The 26873-nt window shown below is 57.7% G+C and overlaps 2 protein-coding genes across 3 annotated transcripts in view; both read left to right on the top strand.

Annotated features, from left to right (window-relative positions):
- The window catches only part of EIF3CL (eukaryotic translation initiation factor 3 subunit C like), a 55276-nt gene extending 42536 nt beyond the window's left edge, over nucleotides 1–12740 (top strand). For both annotated transcript variants that reach the window (XM_082300136.1, XM_082300137.1), the window contains exons 17-22: nucleotides 778–1141; nucleotides 3914–4073; nucleotides 6565–6630; nucleotides 7428–7515; nucleotides 11822–11984; nucleotides 12087–12740. In XM_082300136.1, coding sequence (XP_082156262.1) covers nucleotides 778–1141; nucleotides 3914–4073; nucleotides 6565–6630; nucleotides 7428–7515; nucleotides 11822–11984; nucleotides 12087–12166 — 921 coding nt within the window. In that variant the 3' untranslated portion in view covers nucleotides 12167–12740. The remainder of the gene's footprint in view (nucleotides 1–777; nucleotides 1142–3913; nucleotides 4074–6564; nucleotides 6631–7427; nucleotides 7516–11821; nucleotides 11985–12086) is intronic.
- Nucleotides 12741–14613: 1873 nt separating this feature from the next.
- The window catches only part of PRODH2 (proline dehydrogenase 2), a gene marked incomplete at both ends in the record, with an annotated part of 15968 nt that continues 3708 nt past the window's right edge, over nucleotides 14614–26873 (top strand). Inside the window, 7 exons of the mRNA XM_082300118.1 lie at nucleotides 14614–14859; nucleotides 17639–17829; nucleotides 19047–19167; nucleotides 19805–19885; nucleotides 20505–20585; nucleotides 21839–21985; nucleotides 24149–24315. Of these exons, the coding sequence (XP_082156244.1) occupies nucleotides 14614–14859; nucleotides 17639–17829; nucleotides 19047–19167; nucleotides 19805–19885; nucleotides 20505–20585; nucleotides 21839–21985; nucleotides 24149–24315 (1034 nt within the window). The remainder of the gene's footprint in view (nucleotides 14860–17638; nucleotides 17830–19046; nucleotides 19168–19804; nucleotides 19886–20504; nucleotides 20586–21838; nucleotides 21986–24148; nucleotides 24316–26873) is intronic.

Raw genomic sequence — 26873 nt, forward strand, 5'->3', positions numbered from 1 at the left:
CACCTGTGCCACCCCTCTCCAGATGCCCTCATCTCCCCAGGTGTCCTCACCTGTGCCACCCCTCCCCAGATGCCCTCACCTGCCCAGCTGCCCTCACCTGTGCCACCCCTCCCCAGGTGTCCTCACCTGTGCCACCCCTCCCCAGGTGCCCTCACCTGTGTCTCCCCTCCCCAGATGCCCTCACCTGCCCAGGTGCCCTCACCTGTGCCACCCCTCCCCAGGTGTCCTCACCTGTGCCACCCCTCCCCAGGTGCCCTCACCCGTCCCACTCCCCTCCAGTTGCCCTCACCTGCCCAGGTGCCCTCACCTGTGCCACCCCTCCCCAGGTGCCCTCACCTGTGCCACCCCTCCCCAGGTGCCCTCACCTGTGTCTCCCCTCCCCAGATGCCCTCCCCTCCCCAGGTGCCCTCACCTGTGCCACCCCTCCCCAGATGCCCTCACCTGCCCAGGTGCCCTCACCTGCCCAGGTGCCCTCACCTGTCCCACTCCCCTCCAGGTGCCCTCACCTCCCCAGATGCCCTCACCTGTCCAGGTGCCCTCACCTGTCCCACTTCTCCCCAGGTGCCCTCACCTGCCCAGCTGCCCTCACCTGTGCCACCCCTCCCCAGGTGCCCTCACCTGCCCAGGTGCCCTCACCTGTGTCTCTCCTCTCCAGTTGCCCTCACCTGTGCCACCCCTCCCCAGATGCCCTCACCTGTCCAGGTGTCCTCACCTGTCCCACTTCTCCCCAGATGCCCTCCCCAGATGCCCTCACCTGTGTCTCCCCTCCCCCCGCAGATCCTCTACAACCGCACCATGGTCCAGCTGGGCATCTGCGCCTTCCGCCAGGGCCTCATCAAGGACGCGCACAACGCCCTGCTGGACATCCAGTCCTCGGGCCGTGCCAAGGAGCTGCTGGGCCAGGGGCTGCTCCTCAGGAGCCTCCAGGAGCGCAACGCCGAGCAGGAGAAGGTGGAGAAGCGGCGCCAGGTGCCCTTCCACATGCACGTCAACCTGGAGCTGCTCGAGTGCGTCTACCTGGTGGCGGCCATGCTGCTGGAGATCCCCTACATGGCCGCGCACGAGTTCGACGCGCGCCGCAGGATGATCAGCAAGCAGTTCCACCACCAGCTGCGCGTCGGCGAGAGGCAGCCCCTGCTGGGTGAGGGCGCGCCTTCGGAGGGGTCTGCCGAGGAGTTGGGGGGGTTTGGGGGGCGGGTGGTGGGCTTTGAGGTCCGTAATTACGTGGATCCGCTCTTGGTTGGGTTTTTGTATCTCTTAAAATGGAGGTGCTGGTGGTTCTTGAGGTTCCTCAAGCCACACTTGGGGGTTTTGACCCAAATTTGGGGGTTTTGGGGTCAAAAGTTGGGCTTTGAGGTCCGTAATTACGTGGATCCGCTCTTGGTTGGGTTTCTTTATCTCTTAAAATGGAGGTGCTGGTGGTTCTTGATGTTCCTCAAGCCACATTTGGGGGTTTTGACCCAAATTTGGAGGTTTTGGGGTCAAAAGTTGGGCTTTGAGGTCAAAAGGTGAGGTTTGAGGTCCGTAATTACGTAGATCTGGGTTTGGTTGGGTTTCTTTATGTCTTAAAATGGAGGTGCTGGTGGTTCTTGATGTTCCTCAAGCCACACTTGGAGTTTTGACCCAAATTTGGGGGTTTTGGGGTCAAAAGTTGGGCTTTGAGGTCCGTAATTACGTGGATCCGGTCTTGGTTGGGTTTTTCTATCTCTTAAAATGGAGGTGCTGGTGGTTCTTGATGTTCCTCAAGCCACACTTGGAGTTTTGACCCAAATTTGGGCGTTCTGAGTCAAAATTTGGAGGTTTTGGGTCAAAAGTTGGGCTTTGAGATCCATAATTACGTGGATCCGGTCTTGGTTGGGTTTTTGTATCTCTTAAAATGGAGGTGCTGGTGGTTCTTGAGGTTCCTCAAGCCACACTTGGGGGTTTTGACCCAAATTGGGGGTTTTGGGGTCAAAAGTTGGGGTTTGAGGTCCATAATTACATAGATCCAGCCTTGGTTTGGTTTTTCTGTGTCTTAAAATGGAGGTTCTGGTGCTTCTTGAGGTTCTTCAGACCAAAATCAGGTTTTTTGCCCAAAATGGGGCTCTTTTGACCCAAAATTGGGGGATTTCAACCCAAAATTAGATGTTTGAGGTCCATAATTACCTCAGTTCAGTCTTGGTTTGATTCTTCTGCTTTGTAATTTGAAGGTTCTGGTTCTTGCTCAGGTTTCTCAACCCAAAACTTGGGAATTTTGACTAAAATTCAGGGATTTTGCCCCAAAACTTGGTGCTTCTCACCCATAATTACCTCACACCGATCTCCTTCTGCTCCTCCCACCCCAAAGTTTGGAGCTTCTCCATCTCCTGGACGTTCCTCACCCCCAAAACTCCATTTTTCCACCGAAACTTGGGGGTTTTGACCCAAAACTTGGTTCTTTTGACCAAAATTTGAAGATTTTGTCCCAAAACTTGGTGCTTCTCATCCATGATTTCATGGTTCCAGTCTTGATTTGGTTCTCCCATCCCAAAACCTGAACCTTCTCCATCTCCAGGACGTTCCTCACCCCCAAAACTCCATTTTTCCACCAAAACTTGGGCATTTTTGACCAAAACTTGGTGGTTTTGACCAAAATCTGCCGATTTTGCCCCAAAACTTGGTGCTTCTCACCCATAATTACCTCACACCGATCTCCTTCTGCTCCTCCCACCCCAAAGTTTGGAGCTTCTCCATCTCCAGGACGTTCCTCGCCCCCAAACCTCCATTTTTTCACCAAAACTGGGCATTTTTGACCAAAACTTGGTTCTTTTGACCAAAATCTGCTGATTTTGCCCCAAAACTTGGTGCTTCTCACCCATAATTACCTCACACCGATCTCAATCTGCTCCTCCCACCCCAAAGTTTGGAGCTTCTCCATCTCCGGGATGTTCCTCACCCCAAAACCTCCATTTTTTCACCAAAACTGGGCATTTTTGACCCAAAACTTGGTGGTTTTGACCAAAATCTGCCGATTTTGCCCCAAAACTTGGTGCTTCTCACCCATAATTACCTCACACCGATCTCATTCTGCTCCTCCCACCCCAAAGTTTGGAGCTTCTCCATCTCCAGGACGTTCCTCACCCCCAAACTCTCCATTTTTCCACCAAAACTTGGTGGTTTTGACCAAAATTTGAAGATTTTGCCCCAAAACTTGGTGCTTCTCATCCATGATTTCATGGTTCCAGTCTTGATTTGGTTCTCCCACCCCAAAGTTTGGAGCTTCTCCATCTCCAGGACGTTCCTCACCCCCAAACCTCCATTTTTTCACCAAAACTGGGCATTTTTGACCAAAACTTGGTGGTTTTGACCAAAATCTGCCGATTTTGCCCCAAAACTTGGTGCTTCTCACCCATAATTACGTCAGACCGATCTCCTTCTGCTCCTCCCACCCCAAAGTTTGGAGCTTCTCCATCTCCAGGACGTTCCTCACCCCAAAACCTCCATTTTTCCACCAAAACTTGGTTCTTTTGACCAAAATTTGAAGATTTTGCCCCAAAACTTGGTGCTTCTCATCCATGATTTCATGGATCCAGTCTTGATTCGGTTCTCCCACCCCAAAGTTTGGAGCTTCTCCATCTCCAGGACGTTCCTCACCCCCAAACCTCCATTTTTCCACCAAAACCTGGGCATTTTTGACCAAACCTTGGTTCTTTTGACCAAAATCTGCTGATTTTGCCCCAAAACTTGGTGCTTCTCACCCATAATTACCTCACACCGATCTCCTTCTGCTCCTCCCACCCCAAAACCTGAACCTTCTCCATCTCCAGGACGTTCCTCACCCCCAAAACCTCCATTTTTCCACCGTAACTTGGCCTTTTTTTTTCGCTCCAAAACGGGGGTTTTTTTGCCTTTTTTTCCCAAACCCGGCGTTTTTTACCCCAAAATCTCCGCGCAGGCCCCCCCGAGTCCATGCGGGAGCACGTGGTGGCCGCCTCCAAGGCCATGAAGACGGGCGACTGGCGCCGCTGCCACCGCTTCGTGGTCAACGAGAAGATGAACGGCAAAGTCTGGGACCTGTTCCCCGAGGCCGACCAGGTGCGCGCCATGCTCGTCAGGTGAGCCCAGCGGTGCCCAGGTGTGCCCAGGTGTGCCCGGGTGTGCCCAGGTGTGCCCGGGTGTGCCCGGGGGGAGGGATTTGGGGGATTTTGGGAGGTTTTGGGGGGATTTGAGTGGATTTTGGGGGGATTTTGGGGGGAATTTGGAGACTTTAGAGAAAGACCAGGTGTGCCCAGGTGTGCCCAGGGGAGGATTTTGGGGAGAATTTGGGGGATTTTGGGAGGTTCTGGGGGGATTTTGGGGTCATTTGGGGGGCTTTAGAGAAGGACCAGGTGTGCCCAGGTGTGCCCAGGTGTGCCCGGGGGGAGGGATTTGGGGGGAATTTGGGGGATTTTGGGAGGTTTTGGGGGGATTTGAGTGGATTTTGGGGGGATTTTGGGGGGAATTTGGAGACTTTAGAGAAAGACCAGGTGTGCCCAGGTGTGCCCAGGGGAGGATTTTGGGGAGAATTTGGGGGATTTTGGGAGGTTCTGGGGGGATTTGAGTGGATTTTGAGGGGATTTTGAGAGGATTTTGGGGGGAATTTGGAGGCTTTAGAGAAGGACCAGCTGTGCCCAGGTGTGCCCAGGTGTGCCTGGGTGTGCCCAGGTGTGCCCAGGGGAGGATTTTGGGGAGAATTTGGGGGATTTTGGGAGGTTTTGGGGGGATTTGAGTGGATTTTGAGGGGATTTTGAGAGGATTTTGGGGGGAATTTGGGGGCTTTAGAGAAGGACCAGGTGTGCCCAGGTGTGCCCAGGTGTGCCCGGGTGTGCCCGGGGGGAGGGATTTGGGGGAATTTGGGGGATTTTGGGAGGTTTTGGGGGGATTTGAGTGGATTTTGAGTGGATTTTGGGGGCTTTAGAGAAGGGCCAGGTGTGCCCAGGGGAGGATTTTGGGGAGAATTTGGGGGATTTTGGGAGGTTCTGGGGGGATTTGAGTGGATTTTGGGGGCTTTCGAGAAGGACCAGGTGTGCCCAGGTGTGCCCGGGGGAAGGGATTTGGGGGGAATTTGGGGGATTTTAGGAGGTTTTGGGGGGATTTGAGTGGATTTTGAGGGGATTTTGGGGGCTTTCGAGAAGGACTAGATGAGCCCGGGTGTGCCCAGGTGTGCTCGGAGGGAGGGATTTGGGGGGAATTTGGGGGATTTTGGGGCATTTTGGGGGGATTTGAGTGGATTTCGGGGTTATTTTGGGGGCTTTCGAGAAGGACCAGGTGTGTCCAGGTGTGCCCAGGGGAGGATTTTGGGGAGAATTTGGGGGATTTTGGGAGGTTTTGGGGGGATTTGAGGGGATTTTGAGGGGATTTTGGGGGGAATTTGGGGGCTTTAGAGAAGGACCAGGTGTGCCCAGGTGTGCCCGAGGGGAGGGATTTGGGGAGAATTTGGGGGATTTTGGGAGGTTCTGGGGGGATTTTGAGTGGATTTTGAGGGGATTTTGAGAGGATTTTGGGGGGAATTTGGGGGCTTTAGAGAAGGACCAGGTGTGCCCAGGTGTGCCCAGGGGAGGATTTTGGGGAGAATTTGGGGGATTTTGAGAGGTTCTGGGGGGATTTGAGTGGATTTTGGGGTCATTTTGGGGGCTTTCGAGAAGGACCAGGTGTGCCCAGGTGTGCCCAGGTGTGCCCAGGGGAGGATTTTGGGGAGAATTTGGGGGATTTTGGGAGGTTCTGGGGGGATTTGAGTGGATTTTGGGGGCTTTCGAGAAGGACCAGGTGTGCCCGGGTGTGCCCAGGGGGAGGGATTTGGGGGGAATTTGGGGGATTTTGGGGCATTTTGGGGGGATTTGAGTGGATTTCGGGGTTATTTTGGGGGCTTTCGAGAAGGACCAGGTGTGTCCAGGTGTGCCCAGGGGAGGATTTTGGGGAGAATTTGGGGGATTTTGGGAGGTTTTGGGGGGATTTGAGGGGATTTTGAGGGGATTTTGGGGGGAATTTGGGGGCTTTAGAGAAGGACCAGGTGTGCCCAGGTGTGCCCGAGGGGAGGGATTTGGGGAGAATTTGGGGGATTTTGGGAGGTTCTGGGGGGATTTGAGTGGATTTTGGGGGGATTTTGGGGGGATTTTGGGGGGAATTTGGGGGCTTTAGAGAAGGATCAGGTGTGCCCAGGTGTGCCCGAGGGGAGGGATTTGGGGGGAATTTGGGGGATTTTGGGAGGTTTTGGGGGGATTTGAGTGGATTTTGAGGGGATTTTGGGGGCTTTCGAGAAGGACTAGATGAGCCCGGGTGTGCCCAGGTGTGCTCGGAGGGAGGGATTTGGGGGGAATTTGGGGGATTTTGGGGCATTTTGGGGGGATTTGAGTGGATTTTGGGGTTATTTTGGGGGCTTTAGAGAAGGACCAGGTGTGCCCAGGTGTGCCCGGGGGGAGGGATTTGGGGGGAATTCAGGGGATTTTGGGGGGATTTGGGGACATTTTGGGGGGATTTGGGGGCTTTAGAGAAGGACCAGGTGTGCCCAGGTGTGCCCAGGTGCCCCCAGGTGTGCCCAGGTGTGCCCAGGTGTGCCCCTCCCTGCAGGAAGATCCAGGAGGAGTCTCTCCGGACGTACCTGTTCACCTACAGCAGCGTCTACGACTCCATCAGGTGAGGGGGGATCTGGGGGGAAAAAAGCAGATTTTGGGGTAAATGGAAAAAAAATGGGAATTTTGGGGTAAAAATGGGGGATTTGGGGGTAAAAAAATGGGGGATTTTGGGGTAAAAATGGGGGATTTGGGGGTAAAAAAATGGGGGATTTTGAGGTTAAAAAGTGGGGGATTTTGAAGTTTGAAAATGGGGGATTTTGAGGTAAAAAAAGTGGATTTTGAAGTAAAAAACTGGTAATTCCGAGGCAAAAAAAACCCCTTGAATTTTGAGGTAAAAACTGGGTAATTCTGAGGTAAGAATTTGTGGGTTTTGAGGTAAAAATTTGGGGGCGGGGTGAGGTTAAAAATTGGTAATTCTGAGGTAAAAAAACCTGTTGAATTTTGAGGTTAAAAATTGGTAATTCTGAGATAAAACTTAGTAATTCTGAGGTAAAAACTGTTGAAAGTCGAGGTTCAAAAATGGGTGATGTTGAGGTAAAAACCGGTGAATTTTGAGGTAAAAACCTGTGAATTTTAAGGGTAGAAAGTGTGAATTTTGAGGTAAAAAAACTCATAATTCTGAGCTAAAAACTGTTGAAAGTCAAGGTTGAAAAACGGGTGATTTTGAGGTAAAAACTTGCTCATTTTGAGCTAAAAACCCATTAATTTTGAGGCAAAACCGGTCCAATTTCAAGCTGCGAAACGGACGAATTCTGAGATTTAAAAACGGGGAGTTTTAGAGTTAAAAAAGGTGAATTTGGGTGGAAAAAAAGGTGATTTGGGAGTGAAAGCTCTGACCTGCTGTCGCCCCTCTCCCAGCATGGAGACGCTGGCGGCCATGTTTGAGCTGGACCTGCCCACGGTGCACGGCATCATCAGCAAGATGATCATCGGCGAGGAGCTGATGGTGAGGGGGACTCGCCTGGGGGCAAAATCTGGGCTCATTTCGGGCGGATTTGGGGCCGTTTCGGGCTCACCTGTGCGGACAGGTGAGGGCGTGTCTGTCACGGCCACCCCGCATACGGGAGACGCCATTTTGGGGTGGTTTTGGAGGTTTTTTGGGGGGCGTTACCTGCGGCCCAGGTGCCATTTTCCCCCCTCACAACTTCCCGCCATTTTCCCCCCTCACAACTTCCCGCCGTTTTCTCCCCTCACAACTTCCCGCCATTTTCCCCCCTCACAACTTCCCGCCATTTTCTCCCCTCACAACTTCCCGCCGTTTTCTCCCCTCACAACTTCCCGCCATTTTCCCCCCTCACAACTTCCCGCCATTTTCCCCCCTCACAACTTCCCGCCATTTTCCCTCCTCACAACTTCCCGCCGTTTTCTCCCCTCACAACTTCCCGCCATTTTCTCCCCTCACAACTTCCCGCCGTTTTCTCCCCTCACAACTTCCCGCCATTTCCCCGCCTCACAACTTCCCGCCATTTCCTCCCCTCACAACTTCCCGCCATTTTCTCCCCTCACGACTTCCCGCCATTTTCTCCCCTCACAACTTCTCGCCATTTTCTCCCCTCACAACTTCCCGCCATTTCCTCCCCTCACAACTTCCCGCCATTTTCTCCCCTCAATGGCTTCCCTCTACATCATCCCCTCATGGCTGCCCCCTTCCCCTTAATTCCATCCCCTTACGCCTCTCGCCATTTTCCCCCCTCACAACTTCCCGCCATTTTCTCCCCTCACAACTTCTCGCCATTTCCTCCCCTCACAACTTCCCGCCATTTTCCCTCCTCACAACTTCCCGCCATTTTCCCTCCTCACAACTTCCCACCTTTTCTCCCCTCACAACTTCCCACCTTTTCTCCCCTCACGACTTCCCGCCATTTTCTACCCTCACAACTTCCCACCATTTTCTCCCCTCACAACTTCCCGCCATTTTCTACCCTCACAACTTCCCGCCATTTTCCCTCCTCACAACTTCCCGCCGTTTTCTCCCCTCACAACTTCCCGCCATTTTCTCCCCTCACAACTTCCCGCCGTTTTCTCCCCTCACAACTTCCCGCCATTTCCCCGCCTCACAACTTCCCGCCATTTCCTCCCCTCACAACTTCCCGCCATTTTCTCCCCTCACGACTTCCCGCCATTTTCTCCCCTCACAACTTCTCGCCATTTTCTCCCCTCACAACTTCCCGCCATTTCCTCCCCTCACAACTTCCCGCCATTTTCTCCCCTCAATGGCTTCCCTCTACATCATCCCCTCATGGCTGCCCCCTTCCCCTTAATTCCATCCCCTTACGCCTCTCGCCATTTTCCCCCCTCACAACTTCCCGCCATTTTCTCCCCTCACAACTTCTCGCCATTTCCTCCCCTCACAACTTCCCGCCATTTTCCCTCCTCACAACTTCCCGCCATTTTCCCTCCTCACAACTTCCCGCCGTTTTCTCCCCTCACAACTTCCCGCCGTTTTCTCCCCTCACAACTTCCCGCCATTTCCCCGCCTCACAACTTCCCGCCATTTCCTCCCCTCACAACTTCCCGCCATTTTCTCCCCTCACGACTTCCCGCCATTTTCTCCCCTCACAACTTCTCGCCATTTTCTCCCCTCACAACTTCCCGCCATTTCCTCCCCTCACAACTTCCCGCCATTTTCTCCCCTCAATGGCTTCCCTCTACATCATCCCCTCATGGCTGCCCCCTTCCCCTTAATTCCATCCCCTTACGCCTCTCGCCATTTTCCCCCCTCACAACTTCCCGCCATTTTCTCCCCTCACAACTTCTCGCCATTTCCTCCCCTCACAACTTCCCGCCATTTTCCCTCCTCACAACTTCCCGCCATTTTCCCTCCTCACAACTTCCCACCTTTTCTCCCCTCACAACTTCCCACCTTTTCTCCCCTCACGACTTCCCGCCATTTTCTACCCTCACAACTTCCCACCATTTTCTCCCCTCACAACTTCCCGCCATTTTCTACCCTCACAACTTCCCGCCATTTTCCCTCCTCACAACTTCCCGCCATTTTCTCCCCTCACAACTTCCCGCCATTTTCCCTCCTCACAACTTCCCGCCATTTTCTCCCCTCACAACTTCCCGCCATTTTCTCCCCTCACAACTTCCCGCCATTTTCTACCCTCACAACTTCCCGCCGTTTTCTCCCCTCACAACTTCCCGCCATCTCCCCGCCTCACAACTTCCCGCCATTTTCCCTCCTCACAACTTCCCGCCATTTTCTCCCCTCACAACTACCCGCCATTTTCTCCCCTCAATGGCTCCCCTCTACATCATCCCCTCATGGCTGCCCCCTTCCCCTTAATTCCATCCCCTTACGCCTCTCGCCATTTTCCCCCCTCACAACTTCCCACCTTTTCTCCCCTCACAACTTCCCGCCATTTTCCCCCCTCACAACTTCCCGCCATTTTCTCCCCTCACAACTTCCCGCCATTTTCTCCCCTCACAACTTCCCGCCATTTTCCCCCCTCACAACTTCCCGCCATTTTTTCCCCTCACGACTTCCCGCCATTTTCTCCCCTCACAACTTCCCGCCATTTTCCGTCCTCACAACTTCCCGCCATTTTTTCCCCTCACAACTTCCCGCCATTTTCTCCCCTCAATGGCTTCCCTCTACATCATCCCCTCATGGCTGCCCCCTTCCCCTTAATTCCATCCCCTTACGCCTCTCGCCATTTTCCCCCCTCACAACTTCCCACCTTTTCTCCCCTCACAACTTCCCGCCATTTTCTCCCCTCACAACTTCCCGCCATTTTCCCCCCTCACAACTTCCCGCCATTTTCTCCCCTCACAACTTCCCGCCATTTTCTCCCCTCACAACTTCCCGCCATTTTCCCCCCTCACAACTTCCCGCCATTTTTTCCCCTCACGACTTCCCGCCATTTTCTCCCCTCACAACTTCCCGCCATTTTCCGTCCTCACAACTTCCCGCCATTTTTTCCCCTCACAACTTCCCGCCATTTCCTCCCCTCACAACTTCCCGCCATTTTCTCCCCTCAATGGCTTCCCTCCACATCATCCCCTCATGGCTGCCCCCTTCCCCTTAATTCCATCCCCTTACGCCTCTCGCCATTTCCCCGCCTCACAACTTCCCGCCATTTTCTCCCCTCAAAACTTCTTGCCATTTCCTCCCCTCACAACTTCCCGCCATTTTCTCCCCTCACAACTTCCCGCCATTTTCCCTCCTCACAACTTCCTGCCATTTTCTCCCCTCACAACTTCCCGCCATTTTCCCTCCTCACAACTTCCCGCCATTTTCCCTCCTCACAACTTCCCGCCATTTTTCCCCCTCACAACTTCCCGCCATTTTCCCTCCTCACAACTTCCCGCCATTTTTTCCCCTCACGACTTCCCGCCATTTTCTCCCCTCACGACTTCCTGCCATTTTCCCCCCTCACAACTTCCCTCCATTTTCTACCCTCACAACTTCCCGCCATTTTCTCCCCTCACAACTTCCCGCCATTTTCCGTCCTCACAACTTCCCGCCATTTTTTCCCCTCACAACTTCCCGCCATTTTCTCCCCTCAATGGCTTCCCTCTACATCATCCCCTCATGGCTGCCCCCTTCCCCTTAATTCCATCCCCTTACGCCTCACGCCATTTTCCCCCCTCACAACTTCCCGCCATTTCCTCCCCTCACAACTTCCCGCCATTTTCCCTCCTCACAACTTCCCGCCATTTCCTCCCCTCACAACTTCCCGCCATTTCCTCCCCTCACAACTTCCCGCCATTTTCTCCCCTCACAACTTCCCGCCATTTTCCCCCCTCACGACTTCCCGCCATTTTCCTCCCTCACAACTTCCCGCCATTTTCTCCCCTCACAACTTCCCACCATTTTCCCCCCTCACAACTTCCCGCCTTTTCTCCCCTCACAACTTCCCGCCATTTTCTCCCCTCACGACTTCCCGCCATTTTCCTCCCTCACAACTTCCCGCCTTTTCTCCCCTCACAACTTCCCGCCATTTTCTCCCCTCACGACTTCCCACCGTTTTCTCCCCTCACAACTTCCCGCCATTTTCCTCCCTCACAATTTCCCGCCTTTTCTCCCCTCACAACTTCCCGCCATTTTCTCCCCTCACGACTTCCCACCGTTTTCTCCCCTCACAACTTCCCGCCATTTTCCCCCCTCACAATTTCCCGCCATTTTCTTCCCTCATGGCTGCTCCACCTCCCCGTTCCCTCATGGCTCCCACCATTTTCTTCCCTCAATGACTTCCCTTCTCTCTGTCCCCTCACGTTTTCCCGCCACTTTCTGTGCACACCTGCAGGCCTCGCTGGACCAGCCCACGGCCACGGTGATGATGCACCGGACGGAGCCCACGGCCACGCAGAACCTGGCGCTGCAGTTGGCCGAGAAGTTGGGGAACCTGGTGGAGAACAACGAGCGGGTGCTTGACCAGCGGCAGGGCGCCTACGGGGGGTACTTCAGAGGTGAGCGCACCTGGGGGGCACCTGGGGCACACCTGGGGATCCGTGGGGCACAGCCGAGGCCCGGCCCGCTCTCACCTGTGCGTTGTCCATCTCTCCCCGCAGACCAGAAGGACGGCGGGTACCGCAAAGGCGACGGGTACCTGCGGCGGGGTGGCTTCCGGCAGGAGCGCGGCAACTACTGACCCCAGAGAGAGACGCACCTGCCCCATAGCGGGACCCTCACCTGCCCCATAGCGGGACCCTCAGCTGCCCCATAGAGCTCCCACCTGTCCTGTAGATCCCTCAGCTGCCCCAGAGATCCTTTACCTGTTCTGTAAATCCCTCACCTGGGCAAAGAGTCATCACCTGCCCCACAGAGGCCTCACCTGGGTAGAGAGTCATCACCTGCCCCATAGAGGCCTCACTTGTCTCATAGAGGCCTCACTTGCCCTATAAGCTCCTCACCTGGGCAAAGAGTCATCACCTGCCCCATAGAGGCGTCACTCTGCTCTATAGAGGTCTCACCTGCCCTATAGAGGCCTCACCTGCCCCATAGAGGCCTCACTTGCCCCATAAACTCCTCACCTGGGCAAAGAGTCATCACCTGCCCCACAGAGGCCTCAGCTGCCCCATCAATCCCTCACCTGCCCCACAGATCCCTCACCTGCCCCACAGATCCCTCACCTGCCCCATAGATCCCTCACCTGCCCCATAGATCACACAGTTGGTCCATCGAGGGTCCCGCAGTTGGAAATTAATAAAGGAAACATTAAAGAGTGCGTGACTGAGGTGTTAATGAGTGCGTTAATGAAGGGTTAATGAGGCGTGGGGCAGGGGCTGCCCCATAGGTCGTCCCTCTGCCCCACAAGTGACCGCAAAGCTTCTCCCCTCACAACTTCCCATTTTCTCCCCTCATGGCTGCTCCACCTCCCTGTCCCCTCATGACTCCCGTTTTCTCCCCTGATGGCTTCCTTTCTCCCTCTCCCCTCACATTTTCCTGCCATTTTCTCCCCTCAATGGCTTCCCTCCACACCATCCCCTCATGGCTGCCCCCTTCCCCTTAATCCCATCCCCTTACGCCTCCCACCATTTTCTCCCTTCATGATTTCCCTCCATTTTCTCCCCTCACAACTTCCCGCCATTTTCTCCCCTCATGGCTTCCTTTCTCCCTGTCCCCTCACATTTTCCCGCCATTTTCTCCCCTCACAGTTTCCCGCCATTTTCTCCCCTCAATGGCTTCCCTTCATGGCTGCTCCCTTCCCCTTAATCCCGTCCCCTTACGCCTCCCACCATTTTCTCCCCTCACGACTTCCCACCATTTTCTCCTCTCATGCCTTCCTTTCCCCCTGTCTCATTACAGCTTCCCACCATTTTCTCCCCTCACAATTTCCCGCCATTTTCTCCCCTCATGGCTGCTCCAACTCCCCATTCCCTCATGGCTCCCACCATTTTCTCCCCTCAATGGCTTCTCTCCACACCATCCCCTCATGGCTGCCCCCTTCCCCTTAATCCCGTCCCCTTACGCCTCCCTCCATTTTCTCCCCTCACGGCTTCCCTCCATTTCGTCCCCTCACCGTTTCCCGCCATTTTCTCCCCCTCTGGGTTCCCTCCATTTTGTCCCCTCAGGTTTGGCCGCCATTTTGTCCCCTCTGGGTGCATAGTGTGATCCCCATCTTCTGCCCCACAACTCTTCATTTTCATAAAATAATTAACCAATGGCTTTAAATCCTTGATTAATTAATTATCCCTCGTTAATGAGCAACCAGGGGAGCGAGGAGGGCGTCTTCTGCCCCATAATCTGCCTCATAGATTCTGCCCCATTGTTTGACCCCATAACTCTCCATTTTAATAAAATTAATTAGTGGACTAATGAAATTGTGAATTAATGACCTTCAATGATTTCTTAGTTATTTACAGCTTGTTAATGAGCAGCAAGAGAATGTCCCCTGCCCAATAATCCACCCCACAACCTTCCCCACAACTCTGCGTTTTGATCAAATGAATTAAATGAGTAATAAAAAAATGAATTAATTACTTTAAATTATTCATTAATTAATCAACCCTCGTTAATGAGCGACAAGAGGTTGTCCCCTGCCCCATAACGGTTCCCCGCGGTGCCCCAAAAATCATTCAACCATTGATTACTCATTAAAAAACCCCCTCGTTAATGAGTGACGAGGGTGGGGGGGAGGGGCAGCACTAATCCCTCACTAATTAACCCCGGTAATGAGTGACCCGAGGGGGGTGGGGTCAGGGGGAATAAATTCACCCCTCCCCCACCTCCCTCAGGGTCCTCCTAAGTGCCGCCATGGGGCAGGGGGGGTCCCTGGGGGGATTCCTGGGGGGATCTATGGGGCGGGGGGTGTCCCTGGGGAGATCTCTGGGGGGATCTATGGGGCAGGGGGGGTTTGGGGGTCGATCTATGGGGCAGGGAGGGTTCGGGGGTCGATCTATGGGGCAGAGAGGGTTTGGGGGTGAATCTATGGGGCAGAGAGGGTTCGGGGGTCGATCTATGGGGCAGGGATGGTTTGGGGGCCGATCTATGGGGCAGGGGGGGTTTGGGGGTCGATCTATGGGGCAGGGGGGGCCCAAAGGTTGGGGGGGATCCCTGTGGAGATCTGTGGGGCAGAGGGGCTCCATGGGGGCATCTATGGGGCAGGGAGGGTCTGTGGGGCAGGAGAAGTCTGGGGGTCGATCTGTGGGGCCAGAGGAGTCTCCGGGAGGATCTATGGGGCAGGGAGGGTCGGAAGATTGGGAGGGGTCCCTGGGTTCCCCATTGCAGGTGCAGGTGAGGGAGGGCCGGGCCCTGGCGGCCCTGGGAGGGTGGGAGCTGCTCCGGGGCCTGCTCGTGTTCGCCCTCTGCTCCAACGACCGGCTGGCGCAGGACCCCGAGGCGGTGAGACCCCCTCCCCAAAATGGGGACCCCGATTAGAGACCCCCGACCCATCGAGAGACCCCTGACCCATAGACAGGCTCCCCCCACCCACACAGAGACACCCTCAGGACTTCCCGCCATTTCCTCCCCTCATGAATTGCCCCGTAAGTGATCTCCAAACCCCTCCCTGCCCCATAAATGCCCCCCCAAATGTCACCAGTGACCGACCCCCAGCCCCATAAGTGACCCCTAAATCCCCAGAACTACCCCCAGGCCCTGCCCCATAACTTAGCCCCAAACCCCGTAAGTGACCCCCAGAACTTCCCCCATTCCCCACAGCTCCTGTGAAGGTCATGGCGGGTCCTGGGCTGTGTCCCTCTGGGGCATCTGTGGGAGGAAATTGGGGCATCCCCTTTGTGCTGTTCCCTCATGGCTCCCCTCATTTTCTTCCCTCGGGGATCTGTCATTTTGTCCCCTCAGGGCTTCCCTTCCTCTCCTCATCCCTTCACAACTTCCCACCATTTTCTCCCTTCAAGGCTTCCCTTCACCTGTCCCTTCATGGCTGTCCCACCTCCCCATCCCCTCACAGTTTCCCACCATTTTCTTCCCTCAGTTTCCCTCCATTTCCTGCCCTGAGGGCTCCCTTCTCCCCATCCCTTCACAGGTTCCCGCCATTTCCTCCCCTCTCACTTTCCCTCCATTTCCTCCCCTCACAATTTCACTCCATTTCATCCCCTCATAGCCCCCTTCCATTTTCTCCCCTCAGGGCTTCCCTTCTCCCCATCCCTTCACACTCCCCTTCCATTTCCTCCTCTCACACTTTCCCCTCCATTTCCTCCTCCCACACTTTCCCTCCATTTCCTCCCCTCACACTTTCCCTCCATTTCCTCCTCTCACACTTTCCCTCCATTTCCTCCCCTCACACTTTCCCTCCATTTCCTCCCCTCACACTTTCCCTCCATTTCCTCCTCTCACACTTTCCCTCCATTTCCTCCCCTCACACTCCCCCTCCATTTCCTCCTCCCACACTTTCCCTCCATTTCCTCCCCTCACACTTTCCCTCCATTTCCTCCTCTCACACTTTCCCTCCATTTCCTCCCCTCACACTTTCCCCTCCATTTCCTCCTCCCACACTTTCCCTCCATTTCCTCCCCTCACACTCCCCCTCCATTTCCTCCCCTCACACTTTCCCCTCCATTTCCTCCTCTCACACTCCCCCTCCATTTCCTCCCCTCACACTTTCCCTCCATTTCCTCCCCACACACTTTCCCTCCATTTCCTCCCCTCACACTTTCCCTCCATTTCCTCCCCTCACACTTTCCCTCCATTTCCTCCCCTCACACTTTCCCACCATTTCCTCCCCTCACACTTTCCCCTCCATTTCCTCCCCTCACACTTTCCCTCCATTTCCTCCCCTCACACTTTCCCTCCATTTCCTCCCCTCACACTTTCCCACCATTTCCTCCCCTCACACTTTCCCCTCCATTTCCTCCCCTCACACTTTCCCTCCATTTCCTCCCCTCACACTTTCCCTCCATTTCCTCCCCTCACACTCCCCCTCCATTTCTTCCCCTCACACTCCCCCTCCATTTCCTCCCCTCACACTCCCCCTCCATTTCCTCCCCTCACACTTTCCCTCCATTTCCTCCCCTCACACTTTCTCTCCATTTCCTCCCCTCACACTTTCCCACCATTTCCTCCCCTCACACTTTCCCTCCATTTCCTCCCCTCACACTTTCACACCATTTCCTCCCCTCACACTTTTCCTCCATTTCCTCCCCTCACACTCCCCCTCCATTTCTTCCCCTCACACTCCCCCTCCATTTCCTCCCCTCACACTCCCCCTCCATTTCCTCCCCTCACACTTTCTCTCCATTTCCTCCCCTCACACTTTCCCACCATTTCCTCCCCTCACACTTTTCCTCCATTTCCTCCTCTCACACTTTCCCCTCCATTTCCTCCCCTCACACTCCCCCTCCATTTCCTCCCCTCACACTTTCCCCTCCATTTCCTCCCCTCACACTTTCCCTCCATTTCCTCCTCTCACACTTTCCCTCCATTTCCTCCTCTCACACTTTTCCTCCATTTCCTCCCCTCACACTTTTCCTCCATTTCCTCCCCTCACACTTTCCCACCATTTCCTCCCCTCACACTCCCCCTCCATTTCCTCCCCCCGCACTTTCCCTCCATTTCCTCCCCCCGCACTTTCCCACCATTTCCTCCCCTCACACTCCCCTCCATTTCCTCCTCTCACACTTTCCCGCCATTTCCTCCCCTCACACTTTCCCTCCATTTCCTTCTCTCACACTTTCCCTCCATTTCCTCCTCTCACACTTTCCCTCCATTTCCTCCTCTCACACTTTCCCTCCATTTCCTCCCCTCACACTCCCCCTCCATTTCCTCCCACTTTCCCTCCATTTCCTCCCCTCCCACTTTCCCTCCATTTCCTCCTCTCACACTTTCCCTCCATTTCCTCCCCTCCCACTTTCCCTCCATTTCCTCCCCTCACACTTTCCCTCCATTTCCTCCTCTCACACTCCCCCTCCATTTCCTCCCTTCACACTCCCCCTCCATTTCCTCCCCTCACACTTTCCCCTCCATTTCCTCCCCTCACACTTTCCCCTCCATTTCCTCCCCTCACACTTTCCCACCATTTCCTCCCCTCACACTCCCCCTCCATTTCCTCCCCCCGCACTTTCCCTCCATTTCCTCCCCTCACACTTTCCCGCCATTTTCTCCCCTCACCCTCCCCCACCATTTTCTCCCCATCCCACCCCACATCTTCCCCCATTCCCCCCAGTTCCTGAGGTGGTCCCGGCGGCTGCTGGGTCCCCACCTGTGGCGGGCGCTACTCTCCGTGTCCCTGTGGGGCCAATTCGCCGTCGGCCGGAGCCCGGCGGCCGTGCAGGGCCTGTCCCAGCGGCTCCGGGCCCGGGGCCTGCGCCCGATGCTGGCCCTGCCCATCGAGGGCGAGGGGCCCGACGGTGAGGGGTGAGTGGGGGTCACTTATGGGGTGTGGGGGTCACTTATGGGGCAGTTCTGGGCTCACTCGTGGGGTTCAGGGTGACTCGTGGGGCTGGGGTCACTAACGGAGTTCTGGGGTCACTCGTGGGGCTGGTTTGGGGTCACTAAGGGGGTTTTGGGGTCACTTGAGGGTCAGTAATGGGGTCTGGAGATCACTTGTGGGGCAGTGAGGGCTGCATTGGGGTCACTTGTGGGTCACAGAGTTTTGGGGTCGCTTATAGGTCACTTGTGGGTCACTAATGGGGTTTTGGAGGTCACTTATGGGGCAGTTCTGAGGTGACTTGTGGGGCTCGGGGTCACTTGTGGGGCTCAGGGGTCACTTGTGGGGTTCAGGGGTCACTTGTGGGGCTCAGGGGTCATTTGTGGGTCACTTGTGGGGCTCGGGGTCACTTGTGGGGTTTGGGGGTCACTTGTGGGGCTCGGGGTCACTTGTGGGGCTCAGGGGTCACTTGTGGGGTTCGGGGTCACTTGTGGGGCTCAGGGTCACTTGTGGGGTTTGGGGGTCACTTGTGGGGCTCGGGGTCACTTGTGGGGCTCAGGGGTCACTTGTGGGGTTCGGGGTCACTTGTGGGGCTCAGGGTCACTTGTGGGGTTCGGGGTCACTTGTGGGGCTCGGGGGTCACTTGTGGGGCTCAGGGGTCACTTGTGGGGTTCGGGGTCACTTGTGGGGCTCAGGGGTCACTTGTGGGGTTTGGGGTCACTTGTGGGGCTCAGGGGTCACTTGTGGGGTTCGGGGGTCACTTGTGGGGCTCAGGGTCACTTGGGGGGCTCAGGGGTCACTTGTGGGGCTCAGGGGTCACTTGTGGGGTTCGGGGTCACTTGTGGGGTTCGGGGTCACTTGTGGGGCTCGGGGGTCACTTGTGGGGTTTGGGGGTCACTTGTGGGGCTCAGGGGTCACTTGTGGGGTTCGGGGTCACTTGTGGGGTTTGGGGGTCACTTGTGGGGCTCAGGGGTCACTTGTGGGGTTCGGGGTCACTTGTGGGGCTCAGGGTCACTTGTGGGGTTCGGGGGTCACTTGTGGGGCTCGGGGTCACTTGTGGGGTTCGGGGTCACTTGTGGGGCTCGGGGGTCACTTGTGGGGTTCGGGGTCACTTGTGGGGTTCGGGGTCACTTGTGGGGCTCGGGGGTCACTTGTGGGTCACTTGTGGGGTTCGGGGGTCACTGAGGGGTCACTTGTGGGGCAGCGAGGACTGGTTCGAGCAGAACTGTGGGGCGGCCCTGGAATGTGTGGGGCTGGCGGCGGCGTCGGGCCCCGAACCCGCAATGCAGCTCAAGCTGACGGCGCTGCTGAGCCAGAGGCTCTGCGTGAGTGGGGCAGGATCTGTGGGGCAGGGAGGGATCTGTGGGGCAGGGGGGGATCTATGGGGCAGGTGAGGATCTGTGGGGCAGGTGAGGATCTATGGGGCAGGTGAGGATCTATGGGGCAGGTGAGGATCTATGGGGCACAGGAGGATCTATGGGGCACAGGAGGGATCTATGGGGCAGGTGAGGATCTATGGGGCAGGTTTGGATCTATGGGGCAGGAGGGATCTATGGGGCACAGGAGGATCTATGGGGCACAGGAGGATCTATGGGGCAGGGAGGGATCTATGGGGCAGGTGAGGATCTATGGGGCAGGTGAGGATCTATGGGGCACAGGAGGATCTATGGGGCACAGGAGGGATCTATGGGGCAGGTGAGGATCTATGGGGCAGGTTTGGATCTATGGGGCAGGAGGGATCTATGGGGCACAGGAGGATCTATGGGGCACAGGAGGATCTGTGGGGCAGGGATCTATGGGGCAGGGAGGGATCTATGGGGCAGGTGAGGATCTATGGGGCAGGAGGGATCTATGGGGCACAGGAGGATCTATGGGGCAGGGAGGGATCTATGGGGCAGGTAAAGGCTCCATGATGGGGCAGGTGAGGCCTCAGATGTGCCCCTCTCTGGCCACGCCCCCCAGGAGAAGCTCTCGCTCCGATTGGCTGAGCCGGAGGGGGAGGAGCTGAGCCCGGACAAGGTGGCGGCCATGTTGGGCGGGCAGGTAACGCCTCCCCATTGACCACGCCCCCTTTTAGCCTGGACCACGCCCCCTTTTACCTAGACCACGCCCCCTTTTTGCCCGGACCACGCCCTCTTTTTTTACCCCGACCACTCCCCCTTTTTACCTGGACCACGCCCCCTTTCTAACCCGGACCACGCCCCCTTTTAACCCTGACCACGCCCCCTTTCCCCGACCACGCCCCCCTTTTTTTTACCCGGACCACGCCCCTTTTCCCTTGGCCACGCCCATTTCCCCGGCCACGCTCACTTTCCCTTGGCCACGCCCCCCCGTTTTTAACCCGTACCACGCCCCCTTTTTTTTACCCGGACCACGCCCCCTTTTAAACCTGGGCCACGCCCCCTTTTAAAACCCAGACCACGCCCCCTTTTTAATCCGGATCGCGCCCATTTCCCCTTGGCCACGCCCCCTTTTAACCTGGGGTCCGCCCCCTTTTCCCATGACCACTCCCCCTTTCCCTTGACCACGCCCACTTTCCATTGACCACACCCCCTTTTTACCCGGACCACGCCCATTTCCCCATGGGACACGCCCCTTTTTACCCTGACCCCGCCCGTTTCCGCCTTGGCCACGCCCCTTTCCCTTGGCCACGCCCCCGCAGGTGCCGCAGCTCACCTGGCTCAGCCCGGCCGAGAACCAACACCTGGGCAGGGGCCTGGCACGGCTCGAGAAGGTGGCACAGGTGAGGGGGCGGGGCCGGGGCGGGGCAGGTGAGTCACCTGGGCACACCTGGGGGTCAAAGGTCACTCAGAGGGGTCACCTGGGCACACCTGGGGGTCAAAGGTCACTCAGAGGGGTCACCTGGGCACACCTGGGGCACACCTGGGGGTCAAAGGTCACTCAGAGGGGTCACCTGGGCACACCTGGGCACACCTGGGGCTGACTAACACACACCTGGGCACACTCGGGCACACCTGGGCACACCTGGGGGGTACCTAAAACACACCTGGGTGTACCCTGGGGTACCTGGGCACACCTGAGGCACACCTGGGGCACACCTGGGCACACCTGGGCCACACCTGGGCACACCTGGGAGTACCAGGGCTCCACCTGGGGGTACCTGGGGGTACCTGGGGGTACCTGGGCCACACCCGGGGCTGCCTAAAACACACCTGGGCACACCTGGGCCACACCTGGGCACACCTGGGAGTACCAGGGCTCCACCTGGGGGTACCTGGGCCACACCTGGGGCACACCCGGGGCTGCCTAAAACACACCTGGGTGTACCCTGGGGTACCTGGGCACACCTGAGGCACACCTGGGGGTACCTAAACCACACCTGGGCACACCTGGGGGTATCTAAAACACACCTGGGCACACCTGGGCACACCTGGGGGTACCTAAAACACACCTGGGTGTACCCTGGGGTACCTGGACACACCTGGGGGTACCAGGGCTCCACCTGGGGGTACCTGGGCACACCTGGGCCACACCTGGGGCTGCCTAAAACACACCTGGGCATACCTGGGCACAGCTGGGCTCCACCTGGAGGGTACCTGGGCCACACCTGGGGCACACCTGGGCACACCTGGACACACCTGGGGGTACCAGGGCTCCACCTGGGGGTACCTGGGCACACTTGGGCACACCCGGGGCTGCCTAAAACACACCTGGGCACACCTGGGCATAGCTGGGCTCCACCTGGGGCACACCTGGGGCACACCTGGGCACACCTGGGCATACCTGGGCACAGCTGGGCTCCACCTGGAGGGTACCTGGGCCACACCTGGGGCACACCTGGGCACACCTGGGGCACACCTGGGGGTATCTGGGGGTACCTGGGGGTACCTGGGCCACACCCGGGGCTGCCTAAAACACACCTGGGCACACCTGGGCACACCTGGGCACACCTGGGGCACACCTGGGGCACAGCTGGGGCACACCTGTCCGTCGCCGTGCCCACCTGTGCCCAGCCGTGCCCACCTGTGCCCGCAGGTGGCGGCCGGGCGCGGCGTGCAGGTGCTGGTGGACGCGGAGCTGTCGCAGCTGAACCCCGCCCTGAGCTGCCTCACCTGGGGCCTCGTGTGGCGCCACAACCGCGCCCGGCCCTGCGTCTGGTACACCTACCAGGCCTACCTGCGGGTACCTGCGGGCACCTGAGCGGGCACCTGGGGGGTGGGGATACACCTGGAGGGGGTGGGGACACACCTGCGGGTACCTGCGGGCACCTGAGCGGGCACCTGGGGGTGGGGATACACCTGGGGGGGGTGGGGATACACCTGGGGGTACCTGAGCGGGCACCTGGGGGGTCGGGATACACCTGGGGGGGTCAGCGGGCACCTAAGGGGGCACCTGGGCACACCTGGGGGGGATCTAGGGGGTGGGGATACACCTGGAGGGGGCGGGGATACACCTGGGGGGGTCAGCGGGCACCTGTGGGCACCTGTGGGCACCTGTGGGCACCTGGGGGGTGGGGATACACCTGGGGGGGTGGGGATACACCTGGGGGTACCTGCGGGCACCTAAGGGGGCACCTGGGGGGCGGGGATACACCTGGGGGGGTGGGGATACACCTGGGGGGGGTGGGGATACACCTGGGGGGGTGGGGATACACCTGGAGGGGGTGGGGATACACCTGGGGGGGCGGGGATACACCTGGGGGGGGTGGGGATACACCTGGGGGGGTGGGGATACACCTGCGGGCACCTGCGGGCACCTCAGGGCACCTGGGGGGGTGGGGATACACCTGGAGGGGGTGGGGACACACCTGGGGGGATGGGAACACACCTGCGGGTACCTGCGGGCACCTGAGCGGGCACCTGGGGGTGGGGATACACCTGGGGGGGTCAGCGGGCACCTAAGGGGGCACCTGGGCACACCTGGGGGGGATCTGGGGGGCGGGGATACACCTGGAGGGGGTGGGGATACACCTGGGGGGGTCAGCGGGCACCTGTGGGCACCTGTGGGCACCTGGGGGGCGGGGATACACCTGGAGGGGATGGGGATACACCTGCGGGCACCTGAGCGGGCACCTGGGGGCACCTGGGGGGGATCTGGGGGGTGGGGATACACCTGGAGGGGGATGGGACACACCTGGGGGGGTGGGGATACACCTGCGGGCACCTAAGGGGGCACCTGGGGGTGGGGATACACCTGCGGGCACCTAAGGGGGCACCTGGGGGTGGGGATACACCTGCGGGTACCTGCGGGCACCTGAGCGGGCACCTGGGGGTGGGGACACACCTGGGGGGGTCAGCGGGCACCTAAGGGGGCACCTGGGGGGTGGGGATACACCTGGGGGTACCTGAGCGGGCACCTGGGGGGTCGGGATACACCTGGGGGGGTCAGTGGGCACCTAAGGGGGCACCTGGGCACACCTGGGGGGGATCTGGGGGGCGGGGATACACCTGGGGGGTGGGGATACACCTGGGGGTACCTGTGGGCACCTGAGCGGGCACCTGGGGGGCGGGGATACACCTGGGGGGGTCAGCGGGCACCTGCGGGCACCTGAGCGGGCACCTGGGGGTGGGGACACACCTGGGCACACCTGGGGCACACCTGGGCACACCTGGGGGTTACCTGGGGGTTACCTGTGCCCACCTGGGGGTTACCTGTGCCCACCCCTGTGCCCACCTGTGCCCCCCAGGACACCGAGGCGCTGCTGGGTGCCCACCTGGGGGTTACCTGGGGGTTACCTGGGCACACCTGGGCACACCTGGGGGTTACCTGGGCACACCTGGGCACACCTGGGGGTTACCTGGGGGTTACCTGTGCCCACCCCTGTGCCCACCTGTGCCCCCCAGGACACCGAGGCGCTGCTGGGTGCCCACCTGGGGGTTACCTGGGGGTTACCTGTGCCCACCTGGGCACACCTGGGCACACCTGGGGGTTACCTGGGGGTTACCTGTGCCCACCCCTGTGCCCACCTGTGCCCCCCAGGACACCGAGGCGCTGCTGGGTGCCCACCTGGGGGTTACCTGGGGGTTACCTGTGCCCACCTGGGCACACCTGGGCACACCTGGGGGTTACCTGGGCACACCTGGGCACACCTGGGGGTTACCTGGGGGTTACCTGTGCCCACCTGGGCACACCTGGGCACACCTGGGGGTTACCTGGGGGTTACCTGTGCCCACCTGGGGGTTACCTGTGCCCACCCCTGTGCCCACCTGTGCCCCCCAGGACACCGAGGCACTGCTGGGTGCCCACCTGGGGGTTACCTGGGGTTACCTGGGGCACACCTGGGCACACCTGGGGGTTACCTGGGGGTTACCTGTGCCCACCCCTGTGCCCACCTGTGCCCCCCAGGACACCGAGGCGCTGCTGGGTGCCCACCTGCGCCGCGCGGGCCGCGCCGGGCTGGGCCTGGGGGTGAAGCTGGTGCGCGGGGCCTACCTGTGCCAGGAGCAGCGGCGGGCACGGGCCCGGGGCCGCCCCGCCCCCACCTGGGCATCGGCGCGCGAGACGGCGCGGAGGTGGGGGAGGGGCGGGGGATTTGGGGGGGTTTGGGGGGATTTGGGGGGGATTTGGGGGATTTGGGGTTAAATTTGGGGGATTTTGGGGGGAATTTGGGGGGGTTTGGGGGGATTTGGGGATTTTGGGTTAAATTTGGGGGATTTTGAGTTAAATTTGGGGGGATTTTGGGGGGAATTTGGGGGGGTTTGGGGGGATTTGGGGATTTTGGGTTAAATTTGGGGGATTTGGGGGGATTTGGGGGGATTTGGGGGGAATTTTGGGTTAAATTTGGGGGATTTGGGTTAAATTTGGGGGATTTGGGGGGATTTGGGGGGAATTTTGGGTTAAATTTGGGGGATTTGGGGGGATTTTGGGGGGGTTTTGGGGGATTTGGGTTAAATTTGGGGGATTTGGGGGGAATTTTGGGGGGATTTTGAGGGATTTGGGTTAAATTTGGGGGGATTTGAGGGATTTTGGGTTAAATTTGGGGGATTTGGGGGGATTTTGGGTTAAATTTGAGGGGATTTGGGGGGTTTTGGGGGGGTTTGGGGATTTTGGGTTAAATTTGGGGGATTTTGGGTTAAATTTGGTTGGATTCGGGGGTATTTTGGGTTAAATTTTGGGGGATTTTGGGGTTAATTTGGGGGGATTTGGGGGATTTTAGGGGTTTTGGGTTAAATTTGGGGGGATTTGGGGGGATTTTGGATGAATTTTGGGCTCATTCTGGGCTCATTCCGGGCTCATTCCGGGCCCATTCCGGGCTCATTCTGGGCTCATTTTGGGCTCATTTTGGGCTCATTCCGGGCTCATTTTGGGCTCATTCCGGGCCCATTTTGGGCTCATTTTGGGCTCATTTTGGGCTCATTCCGGGCCCATTTTGGGCTCATTCCGGGCTCATTTTGGGCTCATTCCGGGCCCATTTTGGGCTCATTTTGGGCTCATTTTGGGCTCATTTTGGGCTCATTCCGGGCCCATTTTGGGCTCATTTTGGGCTCATTTTGGGCTCATTTTGGGCCCATTTTGGGCTCATTTTGGGCTCATTTTGGGCTCATTCCGGGCTCATTCCGGGCCCATTTTGGGCTCATTCCGGGCTCATTTTGGGCTCATTCTGGGCTCATTCCGGGCTCATTTTGGGCTCATTTTGGGCTCATTTTGGGCTCATTCCGGGCCCATTTTGGGCTCATTCCGGGCTCATTTTGGGCTCATTTTGGGCTCATTCCGGGCCCATTCCGGGCCCATTTTGGGCTCATTTTGGGCTCATTCCGGGCTCATTTTGGGCTCATTTTGGGCTCATTCCGGGCTCATTTTGGGCTCATTTTGGGCTCATTCCGGGCCCATTCCGGGCTCATTCCGGGCTCATTTTGGGCTCATTTTGGGCTCATTCCGGGCTCATTCCGGGCCCATTTTGGGCTCATTCCGGGCTCATTCCGGGCCCATTTTGGGCTCATTCCGGGCTCATTCCAGGCTCATTCCGGGCTCATTTTGGGCTCATTCCGGGCCCATTTTGGGCTCATTTTGGGCTCATTCCGGGCCCATTCCGGGCTCATTCTGGGCTCATTTTGGGCTCATTCCGGGCTCATTCCGGGCTCATTCTGGGCTCATTTTGGGCTCATTCTGGGCTCATTCCGGGCCCATTTTGGGCCCATTTTGGGCTCATTCCGGGCCCATTTTGGGCTCATTCCGGGCTCATTTTGGGCTCATTCTGGGCTCATTTTGGGCTCATTCCGGGCTCATTTTGGGCTCATTCCGGGCTCATTCCGGGCCCATTTTGGGCTCATTTTGGGCTCATTCCGGGCCCATTTTGGGCTCATTCCGGGCTCATTCTGGGCTCATTCCGGGCTCATTCTGGGCTCATTCCGGGCCCATTTTGGGCTCATTCCAGGCTCATTCTGGGCTCATTCTGGGCTCATTCCGGGCTCATTCCGGGCTCATTTTGGGCCCATTTTGGGCTCATTCCAGGCTCATTCTGGGCTCATTCTGGGCTCATTCTGGGCTCATTCCGGGCTCATTCCGGGCCCATTTTGGGCTCATTCCAGGCTCATTCTGGGCTCATTCTGGGCTCATTCTGGGCTCATTCCGGGCTCATTCCGGGCTCATTCCGGGCTCATTTTGGGCCCATTTTGGGCTCATTCCAGGCTCATTCTGGGCTCATTCTGGGCTCATTCCGGGCTCATTCTGGGCTCATTTTGGGCTCATTCCAGGCTCATTCTGGGCTCATTTTGGGCTCATTCCGGGCTCATTCCGGGCCCATTTTGGGCTCATTTTGGGCTCATTCCGGGCCCATTTTGGGCTCATTTTGGGATCATTCCGGGCTCATTTTGGGCTCATTCCGGGCTCATTCCGGGCCCATTTTGGGCTCATTTTGGGCTCATTCCGGGCTCATTCCGGGCTCATTCCGGGCTCATTTTGGGCTCATTCCGGGCTCATTTTGGGCTCATTCCGGGCTCATTCCGGGCCCATTTTGGGCTCATTTTGGGCTCATTCCGGGCCCATTTTGGGCTCATTCCGGGCCCATTTTGGGCTCATTTTGGGCTCATTCTGGGCTCATTTTGGGCTCATTTTGGGCTCATTCCGGGCT

This window comes from Coloeus monedula, assembly GCF_965178545.1.
Source record: "Coloeus monedula genome assembly, chromosome: 37".
Classification (NCBI taxonomy): domain Eukaryota; kingdom Metazoa; phylum Chordata; class Aves; order Passeriformes; family Corvidae; genus Coloeus; species Coloeus monedula.